Source organism: Xiphophorus hellerii, chromosome 20, assembly GCF_003331165.1.
Source record: "Xiphophorus hellerii strain 12219 chromosome 20, Xiphophorus_hellerii-4.1, whole genome shotgun sequence".
NCBI lineage: Eukaryota > Metazoa > Chordata > Actinopteri > Cyprinodontiformes > Poeciliidae > Xiphophorus > Xiphophorus hellerii.
In genome coordinates, this window is record NC_045691.1 from 29,960,599 (window position 1) to 29,986,276 (window position 25,678).

General features: G+C 40.6%; 1 protein-coding gene across 1 annotated transcript in view; it reads left to right on the plus strand.

Annotated features, from left to right (window-relative positions):
- LOC116710232 (copine-9) overlaps positions 1-25,678 on the plus strand; it is a 53,507-nt gene that overhangs the window by 1,221 nt on the left and 26,608 nt on the right. Inside the window, exons 2-7 of the mRNA XM_032549150.1 lie at positions 8,337-8,377; positions 13,353-13,399; positions 18,993-19,096; positions 20,100-20,139; positions 20,243-20,245; positions 20,623-20,699. Coding sequence (XP_032405041.1) covers positions 8,337-8,377; positions 13,353-13,399; positions 18,993-19,096; positions 20,100-20,139; positions 20,243-20,245; positions 20,623-20,699 — 312 coding nt within the window. The remainder of the gene's footprint in view (positions 1-8,336; positions 8,378-13,352; positions 13,400-18,992; positions 19,097-20,099; positions 20,140-20,242; positions 20,246-20,622; positions 20,700-25,678) is intronic.

Sequence of the window (25,678 nt, forward strand, 5' to 3'; positions counted from 1 at the left end):
TAAGCCCTCCTCACGCTTCCACCTGTTCGCCAGAACATTTCAGTGGGAGCCAGTCCCCACGCTCCTGCTCCTTTCACTCTGCTTTCTTTCTTTTTTTTGCCCATTCGAGACTTTTCCGCTTCTTCACTATTTATATCACGGACCCGCTCTCGCGTCCAGAACAACTCTTCTTCTTGCTCGCTTTTGCTTCGAAAGGGAAAAACGAGAATATGCTGTGGGTGTAGGAGTGCGTGGGGGTGTGGGGTGGGCAGTAACCGACAGGAGCGTGGATTTATTCTGATCGAGTCCACACTGAAGAGCTCCAGAATAGCGCGCCTCTGCTCGGCTGGCTGCATGTTACCTACTGAAACCACAAGGCTGACTTTTATCACACCTGGGAGAAATCTATCTAAACTACTCCTTAGAGCGTGGGGTGTCCAAAGTCGGTCCTCAATGGCTGCATGTTCTAGTTCAGCACTCCTAGGTTAAATAATGTTCTGGTTAGCAGAACACTGACGTGCTGAGGAGGTTTCTACCACCACCAGGGAGAGAACCCGACTCTGGACACCTGGTATGGCCCCCCTTCAGTCAGACAGCAAAGGAAGGTGGTCAAATGTTTTAATATTCTTGAATTATTAGATACAAAAATGTAAGTAGAGCTGCTATAAATACGAACAACATGGCTCTGGTTGCCCCAGTTAACCTAAATTAGTTGACGATTATTTCAATAATCGACTCATCGCGATTAATTTGAGTAATCGTTTCACCCCTAATAGGGTTTGATTAAAAATAAATCTTCTTGAGTGTAGAGTGGGAAAACCCCCCAACATAATAGAACACAGGAATGAATTATTCCTGGTCACAGTGAGGTATATTTACATCTGTCGCCAGGTGCCTGAAGGTCTGAAGCTGTTAGAGATAAACTGGATCGGGAGAGGGAGGGGGGGGTGCTCCACTGTCATTTCCTGTTATGTTGACGAGCAGCCAAAGGTTCACTGTGCTGAGATTGGTTTCCTGCCGGTAACTAAAGCTGACTTAACGACGACAGGCAGAGGCCCGGTGATCTCCATCAAGTTTTTAAAATATTTGTTCAGTTCATTTTCTAATGTAAATATTCTGATCATCGCTTGCGTGTGACACACAGGACAAAAATAAAATGTAGAGAGGGTGTGTTCAATGAAAATGATCAAAACTAAACTGAGGTTAAGTTGTGCGTTTCCATACAGAACTAAGCAGTGATTTAGAAGTTTCACTCGTTCTTATGTCGACTTTTTGCCATTTTCCTTTAGAATTTAAAGAGGCGGCAGGTTCTGTGTAGAATCAACTTTTTTGAGCGTTACGTCGTGTTGCAATGTTATCCCCTCATCAAAACCATAGTGGGAGTGTTGCCTTTCATGCATGTTTGAGAAACCCTTTAATCTCCATGGCAACCATTCATCTGTGCGAAAACGCCTGGGTGAACCTCACGGTGTCTTCGCAGCTTCTACTCAGAGCTTTAATTTTCAATCTTTCAAGACTCCGTCTCACAGAGCAGCTCTCCCTCTCAGCTCCTTCAGACTAGCCAGCAGCAATTAGCAAACACCTGGTGGAACTGAACATCAATATAGGATTTATTTCTCAGTGCAACGCTGGTAAAAATATTCTTAAAGGGTTAATGGAGGAGCCATGTTGTGATGACTTCCTGAGGGCGGAGTTTCTGAAATGGCAGGACTTTTTAAAGAAACAAAGGCCCGATTTCAAGGTGTTAAATTACAAAGTAAAATTTATTTTAAGTCATATTTGATATATAGAGGGTTTTTATAATAACTGAAGTTAAGATAGTTACTTGATTGGGCTACAAAAATGTCACAATGTGGGTGGAAAATGCGTAATTCTGCCCCTTTAATGATCGGCATCAAAGTCCAGTCCCACTTGTCTGGAGTTCCAATGTCCACTGATGTGGACGCATCGCAGCTTGAGAATAGAAATGTTTTCAGTGCTCTTATTACATTCTAAACAACTGGGAAAGTTTTTATAAAAGAATAACGAAACAACACGGCTTTTCCTGGCAGTCACGAGGTTATGGGATTTTTCTGTCCGACTTCAACTTCACGGTTACAAGTCACAAATACGTTTGCACCAAAATTGCCTCCATGAAAACACACCTGATCCGACTCTTAGCCACCCTTAGATCCAGTGAATAGCTGAGGCATAATGTCTCAGTTAATCTGGCACGTCCTCGGATGTGCTGTTGCCGTTCAAAGCCAGTTGGAAATGCAGGTTGCTTCCTTTTCTGAGCGAACAATATGTGTGACGGAGAGGTTTGAGGTTGGACGGATTAAATGCGGGGAAATGAGATGCTGCCGAGGCTCGGGTTTATACACGTTTGTGTACAGAAAGCGCAGTCATTAATTTGCAGGCAGGAAGGTAACCGCTACTGATAGCCCAGATCTACTTAGAGTGTTTGTCATTTTTCTACAGCACCTTTGTGTCATATTGGGATAAAAATAGAAGAGAAAACCCATAATTGTCCATCACAGAGGAAAAGCTCCAGAACCAGAGGAGTGAAGCAACCTCCTCCTCTGGTTAGATTTTCAGTCGTAGTTGACGACTGATGTTTATGTGTGCTTTGATCCTCCTGGCTTGTAATAAACATAGCGTACACTGGTTCTATTAGATCCTTTGATCAAACATCGATGTCACGATGAAAACCCAAAGCTGGTCGAAATGCATGTTTGAGTAACTTTATGAGTGACTTTAGCCAAAAGTCTGGAGCAGAAAGCTGGAATTTTCAGCATCTTCAGTGTTTCTCTGCTTGGACGTACCGGTTGATATCAACGTCACGGTGACATGCAGCTGCATCTTCCTCCTGTTCAAACAAATCCACAATGTGTTTTCTTTTTGGATTGAGATCTTATAACTCAATACGGAGGATTCCTCATCTTGTCCTACCATGTGAATGATGAGGCTGACATGGAGGGGGAAAAAAAAAACAGAAGTTGAAAATATCTGGTTGCTCATTCAAACATCAGATTCTTAGTATAAATAAAAATCATTTGATAATTTTTGTAAAAATTCAAAGGTTTTTAAATTTTCATCGTTTTGTGCTTGTCTGCTGCGTAGGTGGCACAATGACAAGCAGAGGGGTGGGTTACTCGACTTAAAAACCAGAGTTTCCCCCAGTGTATTATAAGCCTGGTGGGCCACCAGGCTTTACTTGTGCCCCCACCAGGCTAAGTATTGCTTATTGATTTAAGTCTTTTTAAAATGTTTACATTTTTAAAGATTTTAAAGGTGTTAATCTTCCAGTCTTCCAATAGCACATCATTATCAAGTGATATTTTAAAATTTTCTGTCAACTTAAAACATTATTTTAACTCAAAAACACGACGGGTCGCTGGATGAGTGACCACCAACCACCAGGGTTAGCAGGTTTTCTGGGGAAAACCTTGCAATTAATGGATGGATGAACCTGTTTTTTGAAATTTCCTACTGAAAACTGTCAGCAGTTTTTGATATAGACAACAGTTTGACTTGCACAGGCTCTACATGATGCAGTCGTTATGACCTGAATGTGTGAACCAGCCCTCTTAATTCTCTGTGCTTCGTCTTCAGGTTTTTATTTGTGTTGCACAACCCAAGTCGGCGACATATTTATCGACTACCAAGCGGCAGAACCACATATGCTTATGTGCCAATGACTGAAGACGAAGCGACACTCTGTTGTTGCCATGCCTGCATGTTGTCAGACCCGGTGTTTGACATGGAATATCAGCCATGACAGATTGTTGTTCTGCCGTGTAAACACACGAATACGATTTGATCACTTGTCAGCGGCAATTTGGAGGCTCAGCCTCACCGAGGAAGCTCTGAAAAACGAGTTGGTGTGTTCCCGGTGACGGGCTGGTGGAGTTATGCGTGTCAACAGCTGTTCCTGATGATGCACCAGTGTGAGTGTGGGTTAGATGCTGCAGAGTACAACTGGGTTTCCTTTCTGTCTTATAGAAATGAAAACCTCTCTGTCCTCCTCGAGATCTTATTTGACCAGCTCAGTGCGACCACATTGCAAAAACACAAAATACTGCTAAAGTGTTTTTGGTTTAGTGCAAATATTTTATTCTTGGGAGCTTGTTTTAAGAATATGAATAAGTATTATTACTATTACTTCACTTGTAACAATACATTTTGCCTGTAAGTAAAATAAGCAGCCGATGGAATTAGCACTTTTTCATCAATATTAAGGAGTTATTGACTTAAAACAAGCTCCTACATCTTACTGAAAAGTTATGGATAAGTTGGTTTTGTCTTATTTTAAGCCTACTAACACATATAAACTGGAAACTAGACCTAGAAATACTTGGTAGGATTTTGTGTTTTTGCCGTGCGGAAACCTTCGCCGGCTGCTGTTGAGTGCGACTCTGCAGTCGGTGAAGGTTTCTGAGTGCAAAAGATTGCAGAAATGAGAGAGTTTCACTTTAAATTGCTTACTATATTCTTGCAAGCCAAACACTTACTAACCCAAGCACCGTATCCATGCACCCCTGACTCGGGGGGGCTTGTTGTTTTCACTATGAGCAGAGCTTTATGAGGTGCGAAGCAGAAGGAATTTCTGTATTTTGTCACATTACAACCAGAAGCACGAAAATATATTCTGATCTTTTCAGATTTTTATTTGCAAAAAATGTTTCGAGTCATGTATAATTTTCTTTCCACATTAAATTCCAATGAAATATATTCATGTTTGTGGTGTAATGGGAAAGAACATGGAAAGGTTCAAGGACGTACGAATACTTTTGATAGAAACCCAACTTCTTCGTCTGACATTACTCCATGACTTTCTATAGGCTCAGTTGTTTGGCATTTAACTTTCAGTTTATGTTGCTTTTTGCCAACAAAGCCCACAGCTGGACATGTCCGCCTTCTCCCAGCAGAATGGGGAGCCCTGCTGTAATTGTCCAGTTTTCTCATTTCTTCCATTATGTAGAAAATATTATTTATTTTTCCTTTTCAATTGGTTTGGTTTCATACAAGATCAGTTATTTACTAAAGATATTTCATAGAGGGAATTGTGCTGTGCCTTTAAGAGGCGCTGCTTCCTTCTTCTTTGTGGTTCTGTTCTGTTAAAATGGCGGTTGAATAAAAGTCTGGACAGCGACGCTATTCCCCCTCAGTGTTCTGCTCTTTCTCCACCCACGACCTCCTATTTTATGGTATTTTAGTGTTACACCGGTGGCAGCGACAGTATTATCTGACAGCAACAAAGAATAACTAGACACAGGGAAGAAATAAACACAATTAAACTAGAATCACAAAGAAGGTAAAGCAGAAACAAGGCTGATCTAATGAAACAAAACGACTAACAAGGAACACAGAATAATAAACTAGAATAGAAACTAGAATCAATAAATCAAAACCCCTGAACGACTCGGGTCCCCGACGACGTCTGCTCGTCTGTGAAGGGTTGTGGATGGCTGGTTGTCCAAACTAAGGCAGTCGTCAGGCCAGAGGCGAGAGTGTCGTCCGCCCTGGAGCGTCCAGAGCTGGGCGAAACGATCAGAGCATTATTTAACTTCACGCGTGTGAACCTCACCGGCAGATTCCTCACCACCGTTATTTAATCAGTCCATCAATGAAGCTTATTTGTGTGTCACATTTCAGCAGCAAGGCCGTCCAATAAACAAAAACACAGCGGTTACAAATTGATGAAGACAACCCCGCGCAGCCAACGACTGAACAAACGTCACATTTTGTCGACCGCCATCACCAAACTCACACACATCAAATATGTTGGTCAGTGTTTCATTTACTGTGATTCCAAAGCAATTCTGAACAGCTGGGTTTCTAGTCTGGATTTAAAGGAACTCAGTGTTTCGGCTGTTTGGCAGTTTTCTGGAAGTTTGTTCCAGATTTGATAGAAGCTGAAAGCTGCTTCTGCCATGTTTGGTAGAGCCAGAAGGTTTTTAAATGTATTGTAGCGCAGAGCCGATCAGTGATTTATAAACTAGCGACAGTATTTTAAAGTCTATTCTCTGAGCTACCGTTATTATTTCAAGCAAAGATAAAGATGACCTGATTTATAAATAAGACTTTAAGAGTCTTATTTATCCAAGTGTAGGAAATATGGATTATTTCCAATATTACATCAGTTGATTGATGACAGTCAGAGCAGCTTGGCGATATTTGCAGTAACTAGCTCTGTTATTGGATTACAGTGTGTAATTGGATTTAGTCGTAATACTTTAGGGAAACTATGTGAAATGTAAATCTATCTACCGGCAGCTGCACAGTATGAAGAAACCATACGACTGATATATTTTTCTGTTAAAAACTGGAATGGTGGTCATCATAAATTCACTTTCTTCCTCATATGTTCTTTCTGTTCTCACTTTGACGTTTTCTGGTCTGGATTTCTCCTGCAAGGCGACTCCTTCAGTACAAAACGTATATCAGCATTTCAAATAATCAATTCATAACACTTGAGATATAATTGCAAAGAAATATTACGTTCCAGACAGTTCTGTAAACAATTACTTTGGCATGTGCTGATATTATGATGATGACATATTAGTGAAATGCGGCGAAGTTCTACAGTCTCATACTAGTGACGAGATAATGTTAAATAATTATTATTATTGGATCCATGTTAGGTCACTGACTGTTCCTGAAGAGTATTGTCATCCATATTGTGATTTACTGTAGGTATTAACTGATCAATTTGAATGTTTTTCATTATTTTAAAGTATTTTCCCTGACTGTGACCGGAGAATACCGGTCACAATCCTTCTGCGACAGGAAGCTGCCTCACAATAAAACACCTCTGTCATCTGAGGAGATTATTACGGCAAAAAAAAAAAGCGAAGCTTCAAAGAGTTTTTATCTTCTTTCTGAATAAAACGTGAAACCAAAAATAGAAGCAAAAAAATAAAAATAAATAAATAATATTAATAATGTTCTTCAGATAAAAGACATCCGTCCTAGTTGTGTGCACACGCGATCATTCTGGGATCTCAAGAAAAGCTGCTTGTTCTCTCCTGTGGTTCGTTGCCCCCTATTTTTCATAAATGTGGGAGTTGTTGCATCACATCCTAACTGGCAACTTCAAATACTACGTCCCAGGAGAAACACAGCAGGCAACACAAAGCAGTCATTAGAACATGAAGGCAGGATGAAGATCTGATGCTGCTTGGGATCGAACTTTGAAGAGCCTCTGCCATGTTGTCGGAGTCACGCTGCAAAGGGTTCAACATCTCAAGATACTGAGCCGGGCGATTAATAGACGGCCGATTGGGGGAAAGAAATGCCTTCGGTCTCCAACAGGTTTTCATAAATTGACCGGAAATTGTAAAACACGTTAGCTTCACCAGGTGCATTTTGTATAAACGTCAACCGTGTATGAGTGAAACAAAAACAAGACTGCTGTCTGTGGACTGAGGATGACTGAAGTTGACATTCTGAGGAGTCACAAGCAGCAGCGGACTGCCACTGAGATTTGAATATCTTTCGGACGATAAACGGATTTCTGCTTTGAGATAAATTCTCTAAGATTAATAATATTAGTGGTAATATAATGGTGATGGCGTAATAATGCAAGATCTCACAGATCAATGAACGTTAGATCCTATTGAACATTTAACACTGGAAAAAAATTTTAATATTGAAAATGAATAAACCAAACAACAGAAACAAATAAAATGACTTATGAACTCTCTGTAAACAAAGCCCTGATAAAAAGGTCTAGTTGAGACCAAATCACCAGACTGAAGACTTTAGTCATTCAGTTGTTCGTAGAAAGAGAGAGAAAAGAAAAATGATAAATAATGTAAATGGAAATTATTGAGCTCGGATTAATTTATCATGAGATTAACTGATTTATTACTTATTGCATCAGATCTATCTATCTATCTATCTATCTATCTATCTATCTATCTATCTATCTATCTATCTATCTATCTATCTATCTATCTATCTATCTATCTATCTATCTATCTATCTAGCTATCTATCTAGCTAGCTAGCTAGCTAGCTAGCTAGCTCAAACAACAACGTTTTATATACAAAACACTGATTCACGCCAATTCACTTTAGATCCCTACAGGGCAACAATTAGTGGCAACATGACAATTGCTAAGACAAAGTTAAGATCCATCTGAGATTAATATTGAAAAAATAAAATGAGTAAATAATACAAAAAAAAGAGCTGAAAAAGAACTGGACTGCAGTAATTCGATAGCAACCTTAAGTCAGAGCATTAAGTCTACAGGATGTTTTTCCAAAGCCAATGACTGTGAGGATAAAAGGGTGCTTCAATCTGTTTGTTCTACATCTTCGTAGATCATCTAGGCTACTAAACTCTAATAGTTTTATTTTCTCTTGTTGTAGAAACCTTTTGGACATGGACACCTTCTCCAAGTCAGATCCAGGTAAGCTTTCCTTTGTCCCATTCACAGTATCAGTTCTCCTGGCCTCAGCTATGTGTTGCTACATAACATAGACAGCAAGCTTAGCAGATTCTGGTCCAGTGGTGCAAAGTGAAGAAGAATATAGTACAATCTATTGTGCTCTCATTCTTGAAAACATTGCATTCACATCAATTATGCAGAGTGAACAGATACACCTACTAGCACAGCTGGGTAGTAACATGTGATTATAACTCTGGATTAACTTTGAAACGTTTGGTGTGTTTGAACCCCAGACTCTGAAACACCTGATGTGTTTGTTTTTATCGACCTTATCTCTGCGAACTTGCAGTCGCGCGGTAACCTTTGGAGCATCTAAAGGAACAACACTCTGAGTGAGCACAAGGCTGCGTCTCCAGGGTCAGCCGGCACAGAGTTTGAATTAAGCAGCTTCACACAGAAAAAAAAGGATTACTAATCACTGGAGCTTGACAGACTTAATGACTGTTGGCCCCACGCAGCATGAAAAAGCCCCTTCAGAGGCAGCAGTGGATGGTGAACAATAGGTTAATTGAAAGAGCCGTTTGGAGAGAAAAGAACAGTGATAGCGACTCAGAGAAAGGAGGTTCAAGAAAAGACGGCGCTGTCAGGGAACGGGTTCTGCTTCACTGGTTGTCCAGAAAATAGATACGTTTTCACTTTCAAATGACCTTGAAAATATCCTCATGTTAATTTTTTGACTAAAAACTTGGTGATGCGCAACAGGTTTTTCAATTTTTTTTGTGATTGCACAATTGTATCGAAGGTTTTAGGCAAAGGCTGGTTTACTTGTAAAGCACATCTCAGCAACGGTGAAACTGAAAAATGCTTTTCCATAAGGGGGAAAAAAAAGAAAAAGCAAAAACAAGGTGGGAAAATAAAGTAAAACATGTTGAAAGACAAACTACAATTTATAATATTCCAGTTATTATTAATCAAAGGAAACTCACTGCTGAGTATGAACCAATTGTTTGAGTTTCTGCCATACATGACACATTACATTTTTATTTTTAAATGACAGGTAATTTAGGATTTAATGAGAAGTATCCTACTGTTCACTTTCCTTGACTGCTGTGTATTTTCACAAGTCTCTGATTTATTTTTTCGTTAAACCCTTCTTCTAGTTTGAGAGTCTCTGCACTTCGGTCCATCACAAACCAGAACATGACAGCTGAGCTCTTATGTCAGGACAACTTTACCCAAAAATTCATTTTAAGTCTCAATGAGGAAGTGAAACTCAAATCCAGTTGAGCATTTTTCACTTGTTAGAATAAAGAACCGGTGTTGAATAGTGGCACTTAGATTCAGAGACATTTTTGTTTTCCTTTGTGGATCCAGTTGGAGAAGCACAGAACCGTGTTGGAAGGTAAGCGGTGTGTTAGACGGGTCCAGGCCTTCAAACAGTTGTTCCCTGCTGGGACGAGGGGGAGGCTGGATGTGGTCACGTTGCCCCCTCAACTCTTTCATGTCCCTGGGTGGGGCTCTTAGGCTTACCCAGGTGTCCAGATAGTCTGATAATGTCACAGCTTTTACAGCGAATACATGACTGACTCTCATTTTCCTTCCACAGAAACAATTTATGATATATTTAATTTTATACTCCATGCCATGAAGCATATTTACGCTACCTTCTCTGAAGTGTTAAGACGCCTTCACATCTACATCATAAGCGGCCAGATTTATTAACTTTCTTCTCAAAAATAGATTTTCATTTAACTATGTCTTCATTTTTAATCTCAACTTTTCCTACTCACCGACTAAAACACTGGAAATCCGACTCAAATGAAATCCTTCAATCAGCTGTTTAGTTAGTCACAATCAGAGCCGGGTGGTAACCAGCTACACTTACTCAGTTACATTTACTAGAGTAACCTTTTGGAAAAAAAGTACTTTTTAGAGTATTTTTACTACACTGTACTTTTTACTTTTCTTTTTTTGAGTAATTTTATTATGAAGTATTTCTACTCTTACTTGAGTGAAATGTCTGGATTCTTCACCCACTGAATGAAGAACAAACATGTTTTAACCAACAATTCACCGGACACAGACACACAGCTGCATTTTTTGTTAAAGTTTCAGATTTCTTTTTTATTGAAAGGAACTGATTTGGAAAAAAATTATTTTGCATGATTTTGTTATTTTTGTTACTGTATACAAATTATTGTCATTTTAGTCCTTAAAATACCAAAATGTCCTCTTGATTTATATTTTGGGCCGTCTGATTATGCAATTTTTAAATTTTAAATTAGTGATAATTTGATCAGTTACTTTGTTACTCTGATTTGAGGAATTTCTTGGACAGTTTGTTTTAGTAAAAACATGTAGAAGTATTGCTACTCTTACTGGAGTATAATTTTGTTGTACTGATGAATTGACTATCCACCAGTTGTTGTACTGTTTGTGCTGGTGTCAGGATTGGGTTTTTCACTGTGAGGATTTTGAGTTTTTTCTGTGTGTTTATTTTGGATTTCTGTGTCTCTGTGTTGTCCTGTCTACCCCTCGATTGCTCCCAGGTGTGTTTTGTTCCGTGATTACCCTCTGCGTATTTAACCCCACCTGTGTTCCTTGTTCTTCGTCGGGTCCTTGTCGATCGTTCTTACCAGTCTGCCGTTTATGTCTAGTTGTCCATTCATTCACCAGTTGCTACCAGTGTTGAGCCTTAGCCTTCCACTCAGCTGTGCTGCCTGGTTTGTGGATTTTGGATCTGTGTTGTCATCATTAAATCACCATTTATTTTCTACAACCTGGGTCTACCGCGTTTGCCTCACCACCTCATCCACCACACTTCATGACAGCTGGTGGTCAGAGGGCCCAGCAGGTGGCGCTGCTTCATGGCAGCCTTGCTACCATCAGTGTGTGAATGGGTGAATGTAGTGTTAAGCGCTTTGGAGTCCTCTGGACTTGATAAAGAACTGAACAAATGAAGGCCATTTACCATTTTCATAGCTGCCAGTAGCCTACAGGAAAAAGAATGGAAATGACATAACTGCTGAACATCAAAAACCAAAAAAAGACATTCCCCGCTGCTGAGTCACCAGGGTACACCGGAGGGGCTTCCCAACACTTTGAGCCTTTAGAGAAGAATATTGGAAGAAAGCAGGAATGTTTCCTTTTTGAGCCAAAGCTGCTACATGCTTCTTGATTAACTCTAGAGTTCAGAGTTGCACTGTATCATTAAGGGGTGTGTTACTTTTGCCATGACATTACTGTCTTGCTTCTCTTTGTTAAATGGTTTTTAATTGTGATGTGAAAAGGGTTCAAGGTAAACCGTAGTTTACCTACTACACTGTAGGTAAGAATTTGTAGGTAAGAAGGACTAGAAAAGGGGGATAGAATCGGGCCCGTCGCTGTGGCTGGTGGAGTCCAGACAGAAGGGAGGGCAGAAGCGCATTCACAGAACAAAATGTGCAAAATCCTGTGAACACAATTGGAGAACAGAAGCAGAAGGAAGGAGCAATTTGAGCTGGAAGTGCTTTGAACCTGGAGGAGCCCCGAGGAGACGCAGAGCGTCTGAGCAACGACCCAGCAGAACGATGCCGACAGTCTCTGTGTTAGCAGCTTCCACTCTGCTGGTTAAGCCTTGTCCTTTTCTTTGTGTTGTCTCTCATTTGACTCGATCCTTCTTGGGCTTGATCGACTTCAAAGAAGCTGTCATCAACCAGGCTAGCAGTAGTCTGCTGCAAAATGCTGTCTAGACAGCATGGAGGTTTACACTAACCGGGGGAAGCCTAGTTGGAGAGTAGGTGATCTTGGTAGGTTTGTGGTGGTGCCACGTTCTTTCCATATCCTCTCAACAGAATTAGTTTTATACTAAAGGATATTCATCCATAAACAATGCTGTTGCAATCTTAGCAACTCGGTTGCCATAAAGAGAATATCGATTTGCCTTTACGTAGAAAAACTGAGCCTATTGATACAATGATGTAATATTTACTATGTGCTGTATGATAACCTGTGGCTGAGTCAGAAGGTTTTCATAGAAGTTGCCTGGTTGGATCCGGTGCTCACTCAGCTGTGGCCGACAACTCGTCTGTGCCGCTATGGAGCGCAACACTTTATTTAAAAAAGTTATTCACTGAAGACAGAAAATATTTTCTGGAAGGTCTCCAGAATGTATAGTACCCCGATTTATCAGGTCCGATTTTCTTAATTTTGGGAGATCAGTGATCGGCTGATGTGAAGCCAATCTTTGATCTTATCTACCTCAGCAAAAGTCTCAAAACCAACCACTGTTCTCTTCAACTCTCCCTTTAGAGAGGTTTGACTGACAGACCTGCCCTCCGGGTCATGTCTGCACGTTTACAGTTAACAACAATCACCCCACTGGTCCCAACTCAGCAACTTTCTTGCTGTATTTATCATTTCAGACAAAAAAATTGGTATCAGCCAATATCGGAATCGGCAGGCCAGGCTTTTTAAAGATCTGTAATCTGCACAGTGGCGCAGTTGGTAGCACTGTTGCCTTGCAGCAAGAAGGTCCTGGGTTCGATTCCCGGCTGGGGTCTTTCTGCATGGAGTTTGCATGTTCTCCCACAGTCCAAAAACATGACTGTCAGGTTAATTGGTCTCTAAATTCTCCCTACGTGTGAGTGTGCGTGTGCATGGTTGTTTGTCCTGTATGTCTTTGTGTTGCCCTGCGACAGGCTGGCGACCTGTCCAGGGTGACCCCGCCTCTCGCCTGGAACGTAGCTGGAGATAGACACCAGCAACCCTCCCGACCCCATTAGGGACAAGGGTGAACAGAAAATGGATGGATGGATGGATAATCGGCGATTGACCAGAAAACTGCAATCACATTGTTTTTGTTGAAAGAACTCTTTCACAGACCCTCCCGTTTCTTTATTACCATTTACCTTTGATTTAGCTGTAGCTTGTGATGTTTTCCTGCCTGAACATTATGACAACCTAAACTAACTCTTAAAAAAAGCACTTTATTCTTTTCCTTTCTCTCTCTTTTCAGTGGTCGTATTGTACGTTCAAGGTCTGGGTACAAAAGAGTGGAGAGAGGTGAGTTAGTTTTGCTTTCTTTTATCTTCAGATGCAATTACTGCACTTCCATAAGTCAGGTTAAGTCAAATTATGTCTCTGAACACTCTAACTCCTAATTGACCAAAGAAAATTCATTACTAAAGCGATTTTCACACACAAACAGTCACAAAGAGAGTCAAACGAGTGAGCACAAGTTGTTCTGTGATCCTGGTTCCACAGACTGAAAGACCTCGATCTCTAGTTTTAAAATCAGGACATCTAATACATGCTAAGGCTGTTCGTTTGGTGAGTTGATTTGGTAAAAAGGCAGGACAGATATTCTGTCAAACTCCGTAGATGAGTCAAATAATTTTACCACCAGTCATATCTACTCTGCTAGCAGCAGGGTGAATTGTATCAATTGCCACTAATATGATAATGCTATGTAATTTGTGTTAAATTATCTGGCTAAAGAAATGTGAATATCTTCAAGGTGTGAAAGACGATGATTCATCAGTAAAGCAAGACTTTTCATTATCTAAGGCTAGTGATCATACATGACAATTTAGAAATATGGCAATTTAGAAAAGTTATTTAAATAAAAGAACCAACAGTGAATCTTACAACAATGTCAAGTTTAGATGGGATTGAATTTGTGTTTACCATGTCATACAATGATTTGACACAAATTATAACTGGAGGAGTGTAACTGTGAGTTTTTAATATTAAACAGCGCCAGGAACACACGTTAACTTTTTCAGTGGATCGACTTTGTCCTCACAGCCAGGTACAGGTTCCACTTAAGAGCAGCATTAGCATTATGCTAATCAGAGCGGCATAGGCGTCAAAACCACAGCAACGTTCATGACTGATTATCAGTTTTGCAACCTGAAATTTATGTTTGCATACAATAAATGTTTAAACGGATTTGTAAAGAACGTACAGACTAAATAACAAGGTTCTGGTGACTGGCAGAATGTAGCAACACACACATGCAGGCTACATGTCTGTTTTAGCTAGCAGATAAACCTACATTACCTTAGCTGACTGTGCTAGTTCGGCAGCAAGTACTACAGTAAATATCACTGATACTTATCTTAGTGCTACACAGAGATGGGTCATGTACTTGTACTGTTTATAAGTTAGGTAGGAGATCAGTTCAACTGGGAAATGGTGAGCGCTAGCTCTAAGCTAGAAGTAAGCTAGCTAGTTCTAGCTTAGAATTAGCTAAAACTAGCTAGTTCTAGAGCCAGCTAGAACTAGCTAGTTCTAGCTTAGGTAGTTCTAAGCTAGAACTAGCTCTCACCAAGCACCAGGCTAGTGAATGCTAGTATTGTAGCTTGTTTATTATTGTCATAGCAACTCTATAGCAAGTGCCTGCCAAGATGGCTGTCTGCTACAAAGTTCACAGAAGTGTGTCACGTGAGATCCAGTAGCTACTTAGCTCTGCTACTGGGTTGCTATCAGCAGCGTCCCAAAGGAGAACTGTCAACAGGATGTTGGGGGAAATTCCCGTTTGAATAAGTTGGAAATGTTGTGTAAATAATTCAGATTACATTTAGATACACACTATTAAGGAAAAAAGGCTAATAGAAAATTTAAATCATGTTTCTATATTATTTTTAGATAATTTTTCCCTTTCCATATCAGGGAGGCCAGCGCCCCCTATGGACCAGCCACTACTTAAAAATAAATAAATAAAAAAATATACGTATATAAGAACTAAATACTGAAAAATCATGAAATTCATCTCTATTCATTGTGAGAAAATATTTTCCAGCTTCTTAAACATTACTTTCTTTATGAGCTTTGTCACTGATGTGACCCAAAACTTTCTTTGTTTTTTTTTTGTTAAAAATTGTTGCCATTAATTAGTGCAGCGAAAGATTATTTGGCAGGAGATCATTTTTATTTTTATAAACCCTGAGTGAAGAGGTGAGGATCTTCCTACAGGCCTGAATTGCCAGGATGGAGTGTGTGTGTGTGTGTGGTTGGAGATCTCAGATATGCTTGCGGGTCCTACTCCTGCGCCTCCTTCCTCCGCCTGCTGCTGTCCTGGACTGCAGCCCTCTGCATGCAGAGCTGTCTGTTTGTGGACAGAAGGAAAACAGTCTGAGTCACTGTGGCAGGCTTATTGTCTCTGTCTCGTGGTGTGTGGGCAGGCTGAACACATTGACAGATTTGGCTCCAGACGCTTTTTGACACAATTAAGAGTCACCAAAATTTCACACTAATGAGGAGGAAGAGAGGATTATTGCTGCGCCAACAACAAACAACGCAGGTACCAGAACCAGCTCCATCGGCAGATTATTTCACTTGTAACCAGGCATTTTCCCCATGTAATACATGAAACAATCTGCCAGTGGAACTAGAACTTTTTCATCAATGTCAAGGAATTATTTACTTAAAATAAGCTTCTATATCTTGCTGAAGAGTTACTTGTAAGTTAGTTTTGTCTTACTTGAAATGTACTAAAATATTTGCAATAGAATCTAGATCAAAACGCTTGGAGAGATTTTGTGTTTTTGCTGCGAACTGTTGGAAATAATTTGGTGAACGGACAGGAAGGAAAGTTAAAACAATATTAATAAGTCACTGGTATGTGCAATGAAGGATAGACATGAACTCTTCTCAGATTTGAATATTTAATCCTTCCCTTCAGTGGTAGGAATGTTGGATGTGTAATTTTAAAACAACATACGTGGGTGAAGTTGCTCCCCCACCTTCTTCAAATCAGACAAAATTAGTGTCAAATGTTTGTGCTACGTTTGCGCAAAAAATGTTTTTATTTATGCTGCTTTTGCTTTGAAGATATTAATGAACGTTTAAAGGTCAAAATGTCAACCAGCTCCCCCTCCCCCACTTTTACTAAATCTAAATGACCTTTAAACTTTCATTAATATCTTCAAAGCCAAAGCAGCACAAACAAAAAAATTTACTCCACAAACCAGCACAAACGTAGTCGAGTTGATTGACACCAATTTTGTCTGATTTGAAGAAGGTGGGGGGCATCTTCACTCAGGTTGCTTACCTTCCTCTTCAAAATGGCCAGTTAAAAGTTCAAAAGGCCAAGACACAGCCCTTGTCTCCATTGGATATCCATCAATTAATGATTGATTTGTTTCAGCTGCTTCCAAATGAAAATGTTCAGATCAGGCGTAGTGTTCCAAACAGATTAGTTTCAGTGCTGCAAAAAATTATTAGTTCCCCTAAACATGCTAAGTGACACTCCTGCCTTCTTCTTCCCCTCGCTTCATTAGCTCGTTTCACTGCAGGCCCGATCTGCGTCCACACGGAGGCATACGGCCAATCTAACCTACTTTTCCAGCGACTTCTGGCAGATACCTGGAAGAGATGTCCCGTCTCTATTTATTCTGACGTTTTGTGACAACATTGTGGCTGTCACTGTGATTTCCAACTCCGTGATCCATCGGGACAGGCTCAGTTTTTCCTCTCGTGTCATCTGTCGAACTGTCCTCCTTTCTCTCCAGAAGCTGCAGATGGTTCATCGCCGATGCAGCAGAGTCCAATAGAGAAAAGTCTCCCCTGATTGCCTCATGCTGCCACGTTGCGTTCATGCTCTCAGTGCAGCACTGTCAAGTGAGCCTGGATATTCACACAGTGTACATCGCGAGCAACTTCCTTTTGTCCGAAATAAATTCACCGAGAATGAAATGTCGCACGCAGACCTCTTTTCTTTAGTGTTGCATCACATTCGACTGAACGTGATGCAATGTGAACAACAGTAAAAATATCAAACCCTCTGTGTTATGGCGACTATGGTCTTTGGACAAAACTACTCTAAACTAGAAGCGGTAGAAATGCCTTCCTGAAATGATACTGATATCATGAACAATTTACAGAAATTCTACAATTCCTTTGGGTTTTTCGGTACAAATCGATCAAAACTGAAACAACCTCCTAGGATTTTCACAAAAGACATTTGAGGATCGTATAGGCTAACTTATACCACAAATACGAGCAGCTGAAAGGAGCACTGATCCGCACTGCAAAAACACAAAATCTGACCAAGTATTTTTGGTCTAATTTCTAGAGCAAACATCTTAGTGCACTTGAAATAAGACGAAACTAACTTACAAGTAACTTTTCAGCAAGATGTAGGAGCTTGTTTTAAGTAAATAATTTCTTATTATTGATGAAAATGTGCTTGTTTTATTGGCAGATTGTTTCACTTATAACAGGACATTTTTTCCTTGTTATAAGTTAATTTATCTGCCAACGTAACTAGTACATTTAAAAAAAAAAAATCAATAATAAGGAATTATTTACTTAAAACAAGCTCCTACATCTTGCTGAAAAGTTACTTGTAAGTTAGTTTGTTTTATTACAAATGTATTAATATATTTTGTACTAGAAATCAGACCAGAATTACTTGGTAAGATTCTGTGTTTTTGTCGTGAAGGAGAGACTTTCTATATTAGAGAAAAGACAAAGAAGTTAATTGCAGTAGAAGCTCCTTTGCTGGCTTCATCTAACAGAGGAACACAAGTTTTAAAGTTTTAAAGGATGAAAGAGAACACAACAAAGAGAGAGGACCGAGTGCAACAAGGATAGACTTGGTTAGTGATTGTAGAGTTAGCAGCAGTAGCCTTAAACTGACACAATAAAACCACTTACTTGATTAAAAAAGATAAACTACTGTCCTTTTCTACACGAAACCTTTTGACAGTATATAAATCTCACAGACTATTATAAATTCCGTGGCATTGCAGAGTGTCGCTGTTTTCGTCTGTAGAAATTGGATCAAACGCCGGCGCCACCCTGTGATGTAATGAGGGTCAAAATGCAAGCAGCTAAGGCTGGAAAAGCTGAGGAAGTTGTCGACGTCTTTGAGGTTCTGTAGCAATATGGCTCAAAAAATTATGGCTGCAGTCCTTCAGTAGAACCTTAGCTGTTTATAGTTTGACTGACCCTCATTACGTCAGGAAATGGCACCTATGGAGGACCAAAACTGACATAATTAAAAATAAAAACAAGTCTTTTCCTTAAACATGCATTTTGGTCAAGGACTGTATGTATTTAGTTTTTCGTATTTCTTGAATAAGCCCTCCTCATTAGGCAAATGAGGATTGTGGTGTCTTATGGCTTCAACTTCTGCCTATTGGTTGGTTAGCATCACACTTTACTAACTTTATTATTTTTCGTGTGGATGCTCAGACAGAACGTGTGTTTCGGTTAGCGGCTAACTGTTAGCGCCTCTCATGGACTCAGAGGCGCACCGTTGGATTTTTGGACGAAGCGGCCGCTGAAGTTGTCTTCCGATCGAAGGAGTTTCTCCGGAGCTGCCATCTGTGGTGCAGCGATGAGGTGCCGACTTTTCTGTACATCATAAGAAAACTGCAAAATTCAGAGGCAACGAAGAATGAGTTGTTTTTGTTGAGGTCACTGAAACCTCAGGTTACCGAGTCAGAGGCCATCTTTCCCGCACGCTGACATCCACAGACGCACATCATGTGAGGCCATAAGAATATCATTTTTTGGGGGAATAAAATGCTGTTTTTGATGACACATGTCAGGATGCCTCCGGACGCTCACTACTACCAAAAGGTGATGGGCCTGTCGCTTAGATTAGGACTGACATGTTGCTTTTCTTGTCTCCTTTCTTCTGCAGTTTGGCCGAACTGAGGTGATTGAAAACACCCTGAACCCAGACTTTGTGAGGAAGTTTGTTCTTGATTACTTCTTTGAAGAGAAACAAAACCTTCGCTTTGATGTGTAAGTGGAAATACTCCTAGAAGCTGCTCTAGTCAGTAGCAACTGTGGTAAAAGCATTAAAAAAAAAAAAAACATAAACTCTCTCAAGATATATAATCATTTTAGTTAGTTCAAGGTATAACTAGTATCAGATAAGGAGTGTATGGTGAACTAAAGAGAATTTGATTGGGGATCCAAGTTAAAGTAAACATGATGCTTTGATTATTTGTTCCTTATTCACTTATAGATCGACCTTTTTACTTTTTTTTACTTTAATCCAGTCCTTTCTCCGTTTGTTATGTTTATTTGTTGCTTGTGTGGAGTTATGGGTCACTCTTAGATCAGTTCCCTCGCCCATGGCGCCATACTTACTACTGATTCTGCTCAAAATCACAAAACGGGCTTTCCAGCATCATTAGCGATCTCCACATGTGAAAAGTCTGACTGAGAAGTGAAAAAGGAGAGGCTAACAGGTGAATAGCCCCGGGCGCGGTGCCTTCCTTCGTCCCAGGCTTTATTAAAAACCCAAACCTGCCACCAGGCAGAGACGAAAACAGACAAATCCAGAGCGAGAAACGGGACTCTGCGTTTTCTGTGGTGTATTATTTGACACACGAGCAGAGCTTTCTGTGTCAGAAATGAAGAGAACCTGTTTCAAAGACGCCCCTGATGGCTTATCTGCAGATGAAGCCTCTGGGGGGAGTCGGTCGCCTCGAGAGGAGGAAATGAAGCAACACTTCTGGCAGGAAGAGAAAGACTTCAGACAGCATGATGAGCTCCAGAGGGGCTTTTCCTCTTTTCCTCTGCTGCTGATTCACAAATATGTTTTCTTAATTTACTTTAAATAACTTTTGGTGTGAGCCATGTCCAATTATTTCACAATCACTTGGGAGCTCTCTGTTGCTATCAGTGCTGCATGTCAGCCATATACAGTTCAAAAATATTTTTGTCTAATCCACCTGGTTTTGTTGACCTGAATCTTATTATAAGACCTGCTGAAATGTTCTGTTTCATTAAACTGTAGGTACAATGTGGACATGAGGAGCTGCAATCTGTCCAAACATGTAAGTAGTTTAAGATGTTATTAATGGGAGCCACATTAATCTGAGACCTAACCTGTTATTTCCGTCTAATCTTCCCTCACTACTTCCTCAACCTGCTGAGCAGAAGGTAAGTCATTCTCGTGTTACACAGGCCTCAATTCAGACATTAGCATGGCATTGTGAAAGTGCGAAAGTGATTTTTCTTTTTTATTTCTTGCAAACCCAACTTTTAGAGGTCTGATTCTATACAAAACAACTTCAAATAATATGAGTCTTAATAGTTATGTCATTAATTCTGCTCTTAAAATGATTTTTTTAACACAGGACTTTGCTTTAGGCTCTATCTACAAATGTTGGGGTATGGTTAAACATACATCAACATGTTTGCAGATGTAATAGACGAAGAAAAAAGAAAAAACGTTTAAGATATTAAAAGGAAGTGAAGGATCGTAAGACCTCTACATGTTGAGGTTTACCATGGCGACCTCTCTTTGCTTCGTCCAGGACTTTCTGGGTCAGATATTCTGCACTCTTGGAGAGATCATTGGCTCCCCCGGCGGCAGACTGGAAAGGACGCTCTCGTAAGTACGGCCTACATGACCACCATCTTATTTTTAACTGGTGACAGTATAAAATTCACTGTCTCACATTTTAATGTTCCTCTATTTTTTCCCCATTTGTTCATGCTTCAGTTTATGAAATGACCATTCTCGACAAATGGAGGAAATGTCAGACATACAGTACAGCAGTTGAGAGACAGATTGGTTGCTTTATCTGAAGGTGTGCGCATAAGCCTGACATGACATCAGTAATGAACATGAAGGGGTGTTCATGAATGTTGTCTTTGAGTGTCAGTCAGTAAATAATGACATTTTAATGCAAAGTGGCACTACAACTTGCATTAAAAGTCCATTAAAATGTCAACTTTGCATTAAAAGTGTCATTATTTACCAAATGACACTTCATGACAACAATCATAGACTGTTGTCTATGAAAATCCGTCCATTTTCTTCCGCTTTATCCGGGGTCGGGTCGCGGGGGTAGCAGCTTAAGAAGGGAGGCCCAGACTTCCCTCTCCTCAGCCAATTGTTCAGCTCCTCTGGGGGAATCCCGAGGCGTTCCCAGGCGAGCCGAGAGACATAGTCCCTCCAGCGTGTCCTGGGTCTTCCCCGGGGCCTCCTCCCGGTGGGACGTGCCCGGAACACCTCACCAGGGAGGCGTCCAGGAGGCATCCTGACCAGATGCCCGAGCCACCTGAACTGGCTCCTCTCGATGTGAAGGAGCAGCGGCTCTACTCTGAGTTGAGGCATCCTACCCTCAAACAACTTCCGCAAAAAGACCAGAATATAGCCATCTGCATTTTCTAAAAAGCATTTGTGTTGCACATGTTAGCTGAGAAATAACCGAAGTTAGCTTTAGCAAACAAGCGAGAGTAGCTCAATATGACCACATAAAATCTATTTTCATACACAAACACAAAACTGCAATATAATGTTTTTTAAAAAGTACTTACCCGATGAAAGTCATTGTTGGCCCGCCCTCTAGCCTGTGAACATTCACCTCCAGCCGGTAAAACTCCCACAATGCAACTGTACATTACAAATTTACAGTACAGGTGTAAATTTCCGCACGTGATCCAGCGGTCCAATCACGTCCCGTATGCTTTCCATACACGTTTCAGATCACAATAAAAAGCTGTATTTTCAAAACCCAGCCACCTTACTGTATTTTCATGCTGTAGTTTTTACAGCCATTTGTTACAGTGTACTTTTTACTTTTGCTTGAGTAATTTTATTGTGAAGTATTTCTGCTCTTACTTGAGTACAATTTCTGGGTCCTCTGCCCGCCTCTGGTTAGACTTAGAAGACATCTTTCTTTCTCTCTATTTCATATTATGACAAACATGTAACTACGCTCTGCTCTTCAGCAGTTGTTCCTTTGCTGCTTCATGCATTACTAATTCAGACTGGTTCCAGTATGGTGAAAAAGAGGCCAGCTTGTGCTTCGGATCCATATTTAAAGGGCTGTAAGCCTGAAGTTCTCTGAGGACTCGGCGGCCTCGCCCCAGCAGAACCGGAGCTGATTTGCTCTCTGTCCGTTTCAGCTGAGCCTGGGGTCTGGCACTGCAGATATCCTCCAGACTCAAAGCTCTGCTCCATGCCTCTCTGCAGCATTTGACAAAGTTATCCACTCAATAGAATCGAAAACCAAATTCAACATACAGCTATTTATAGTAATCTGAGTGAGGTTCCATGAATTAATTACTTCTAAACGGAAGACACTTCAGCTGACTAAGATGGGATTCAGCGTCTCCAATGTCTTTACTGTGTCAATTAATCTAAATAAAATTAATACATGTGGGAGGATCCTTGATGTTTTTCATGTTTGGTTTTTCAGTAACAGAAAACTTTCAGGCTCTCAGACGGATCCCTGTTAGCAGACAGTTTGTCAGTCTCCTCACCATGTTTCTGACTTTGGCCCAGCCAGTGTTTGGACATTTTCACCTGACAATAACGTGATGAAAAAGCTCCAGACTACATAATTTGAAAGTGGTTTGACCTTTGCCACATCAGGCAGGTTTTGTTGGAGGAGCAGGGCCACCTGTGAGTCCCTTTGACCGCCTGAGTTGCTTTCATGTTTGATGCTTATGGTGCATTCAAGCCAAATGCGTTTCGTGCATGAGGCGCATCTAGTTTACACTCAAAGTCTATGTGGAGGCACATTAAGGACCGGTTGCGGCACGTTTGGAGCGTTTGACGTGCCAGGTGCATCCAACGCATCGGACAAACTGGCCGGCAACGGAAAACAACAGCTAGAGCGATTTTGACGCGTCCAAACGCACCACAACGTGCCCTCGACGCACCTCCACGTAGACTTTGAATATAAACCAGACGCGCCTGATGCTTAAAACGCGTCTGGTGTGAACGCACCATCGAGCACCTGCATTCAAAGTGCACACTCGTCGAATTTGAAGCGTCATATGTGTTTTTGACACACGTAACGCGTTTGTGGGCTTCTGGTTGTTGAGAAACGATTGCTTCCTGGAGGCACGGACCGTGTTGAGGTTTTAAATTTTACCCAGTTGTTAACGTTTTCTGGTGACGCGTGTAACACTCCAGTCCAATTCTAAGAAGCTTCCTGGAAATTACCTGTGCTCCAAAGAGAGAGGTGCCGATCCGAATGAGGCAGCTGTTAATGCTAACTTGAAAGCGTGGCCAACACGAACTGAACGGCTTTATTCGCTTCCTGTTCTCTTTCTGTTTACTTCCTGTTCACTTCCTTCCTGCCATTGCTAAAACTACAGGCACTCTACAATCCTAAAACAGTGCAGAAAATAAACATCATCGTTTCTGACTGCTGTTCGCTGATTGGCCCTGTAGAAAATCCACTGGAGACAATCCGAGTGAATGAGAGAAAGCCCGGACTGTGTTGGAAGTGACTTTTATTTTCTTGCAGATTTACACAGGAAGTCAGTAACCAGGCTAATGTCATGCTAATCTTCCTTTCTTTTTTTTGGTCTTGTTTTAATGAAATAGCTTTGAATTTATTTTTCAGTAATTTTTTTGTACTAGCTTCATTAGTTTGATTTGATCCTCTGTTTAATTCCTTTCGTCTTTTCTATCAGTAGTTAGACTTCACATTGGTAGCTGGAGAAAGGGGTTAATTCAGCTGTAAAGTTGGACTATTTAGTTAATAAATTCTCAGACTTCATTGGAAATAAGCGAGTCAGTGATCATTCCTCGTTGTGTGAAGAGTTTCTTCTGCCGATGGTCTGAATTCATTCCTTCACAAGAGAGATTCTTGAATTGGTTCCCTGATTCAACTAAAGAAACTTTGACTTTATTAATAATCCAATTAATAAAGCCAGACATCGGTGAAAATGTTGATTCCCAAGACCTTTCTGTATTTAGATACAGGTGTACCTTAAAAAGTGACCATTGAGAGAAGTCAGACCTCTCCAATGGTCAGTTTGTCTGTTCAGGATGAGCTCAGCGTCTTATCCACATGGAAAGTTGAGGATGTCTGGACACCAGAAGGAAAGAACCCTGGACGTCTTCTTTTTGGAACGTATTCCACTGGCAGAAGGTCTCGGTTTAGATCGCGACTCTGCAGGAGCAGGATGGATGAACTGGTTGGACGGACATTTACAATGACTTAAAAATCTTCACTGGACAAGTTTGGAAAATCGGTCTTGATCCAGATATTTCTTTGATTCTCTTGAAACTGTTGTGTCGTCTTTATTCCTTAATTTAAAAAAAAAAATAAATGTTTTTACGTTTATGTAGGTGTTCTTCTTTCGGTTGGGTTGTAGGAATACTTCAGCTTTTCAGTATGACTTTATAAAGGATATTTATCACTTTTTTGACAAAATCCTGGAACATTTCTTTTCACAGTAGACTCTAGATCTACTATATGCTCCTCCGAAACCTCGTTGACAATATCTTATCTAGGTTAAAGCTAAAGCTTTTGAGGGCTGCTCTTACTTTTAATAATAAATGACCAGCAGGACTCAGACTTAGAAACACAGAGGAAGCTGCTCATCATGCTTGCTGGCTAACGCCTGCTTTCTTTACGCATTAAGAAAATATCTGTAATTTCCAAAATTACCGAATCTGTTAGTTCCTGTTGGGGAACATGAATCGGTCACAAAGTAATTGGGTGAAATGTGTCGCTCTCGCGAATGAAAAGTTGGGAGGTGTGATGGCCTGGAAGTTCTGTTCAACGTGTGGAAGCAGAGATAAATCACGAGAGAAATCCTGACCTCGTTTTGAGACTCCTGTGAAGCATAAAGTGGGGGAGGGTGGGGAGAGGAGGGCCGTTTAAGTCTGATGTGGAAAGAGTGACGCAGGGACAGAAGGGTTATTATTTCATGATTCGCTACATTTTACTAAAGGTATTCCTGAACAAAATGTGTCTCTTCTGAGAAGCTGGCCCTGCCCGAGTCCAGTTTCTAACCTTGAATAAAGCCCATCACCGATACCAGTGTCTGCACGAAATCCTGATCATTTGGGCGTTACTGCAAAGCGCAGGCGTGCTGTTGGAAAACGTACAGAAGCTCACCGTTATGCTGCCGTGTTTTGTATTACAGATTTATTCTGGCACGTTATTTTATTCACACACAGGATGTGCGCTCGGCGTCAGAGAGGACCCGCTGGGTCTCACAGAGACTCGCTCTCCATGCATTTTAATGAAATTGTAAAGTGTGTGACTGACCTGCTTTCATTCAGAATGCTTTATTTGCTCGTGTTTAATTTCACTGGAGTGTTTTTTTTTTTTCTTTTGATGGAGCGTTTTCTCCCCCTATTTAGGCCAAAACAGCATGAAACTAGTTTCCTTCCAGAGAGAGCTTATAGGGGGGGCTGTTTTTTTCCGTCTCTTCTCATTCAGCATGGCCGCCATCAGTGGCAGTTACGTAGATTAAGTTAATTTTTTTGCTTTTAAGTTACAATATATAAGTTTAAAAATAATTTGTGTTAAATAAAATCTGGTGTAATGCATACATTTCTGTTTTAAAAACATCTAAAGGTTCTGTAGAGATGTGTCCAGGGTGGAACCAATG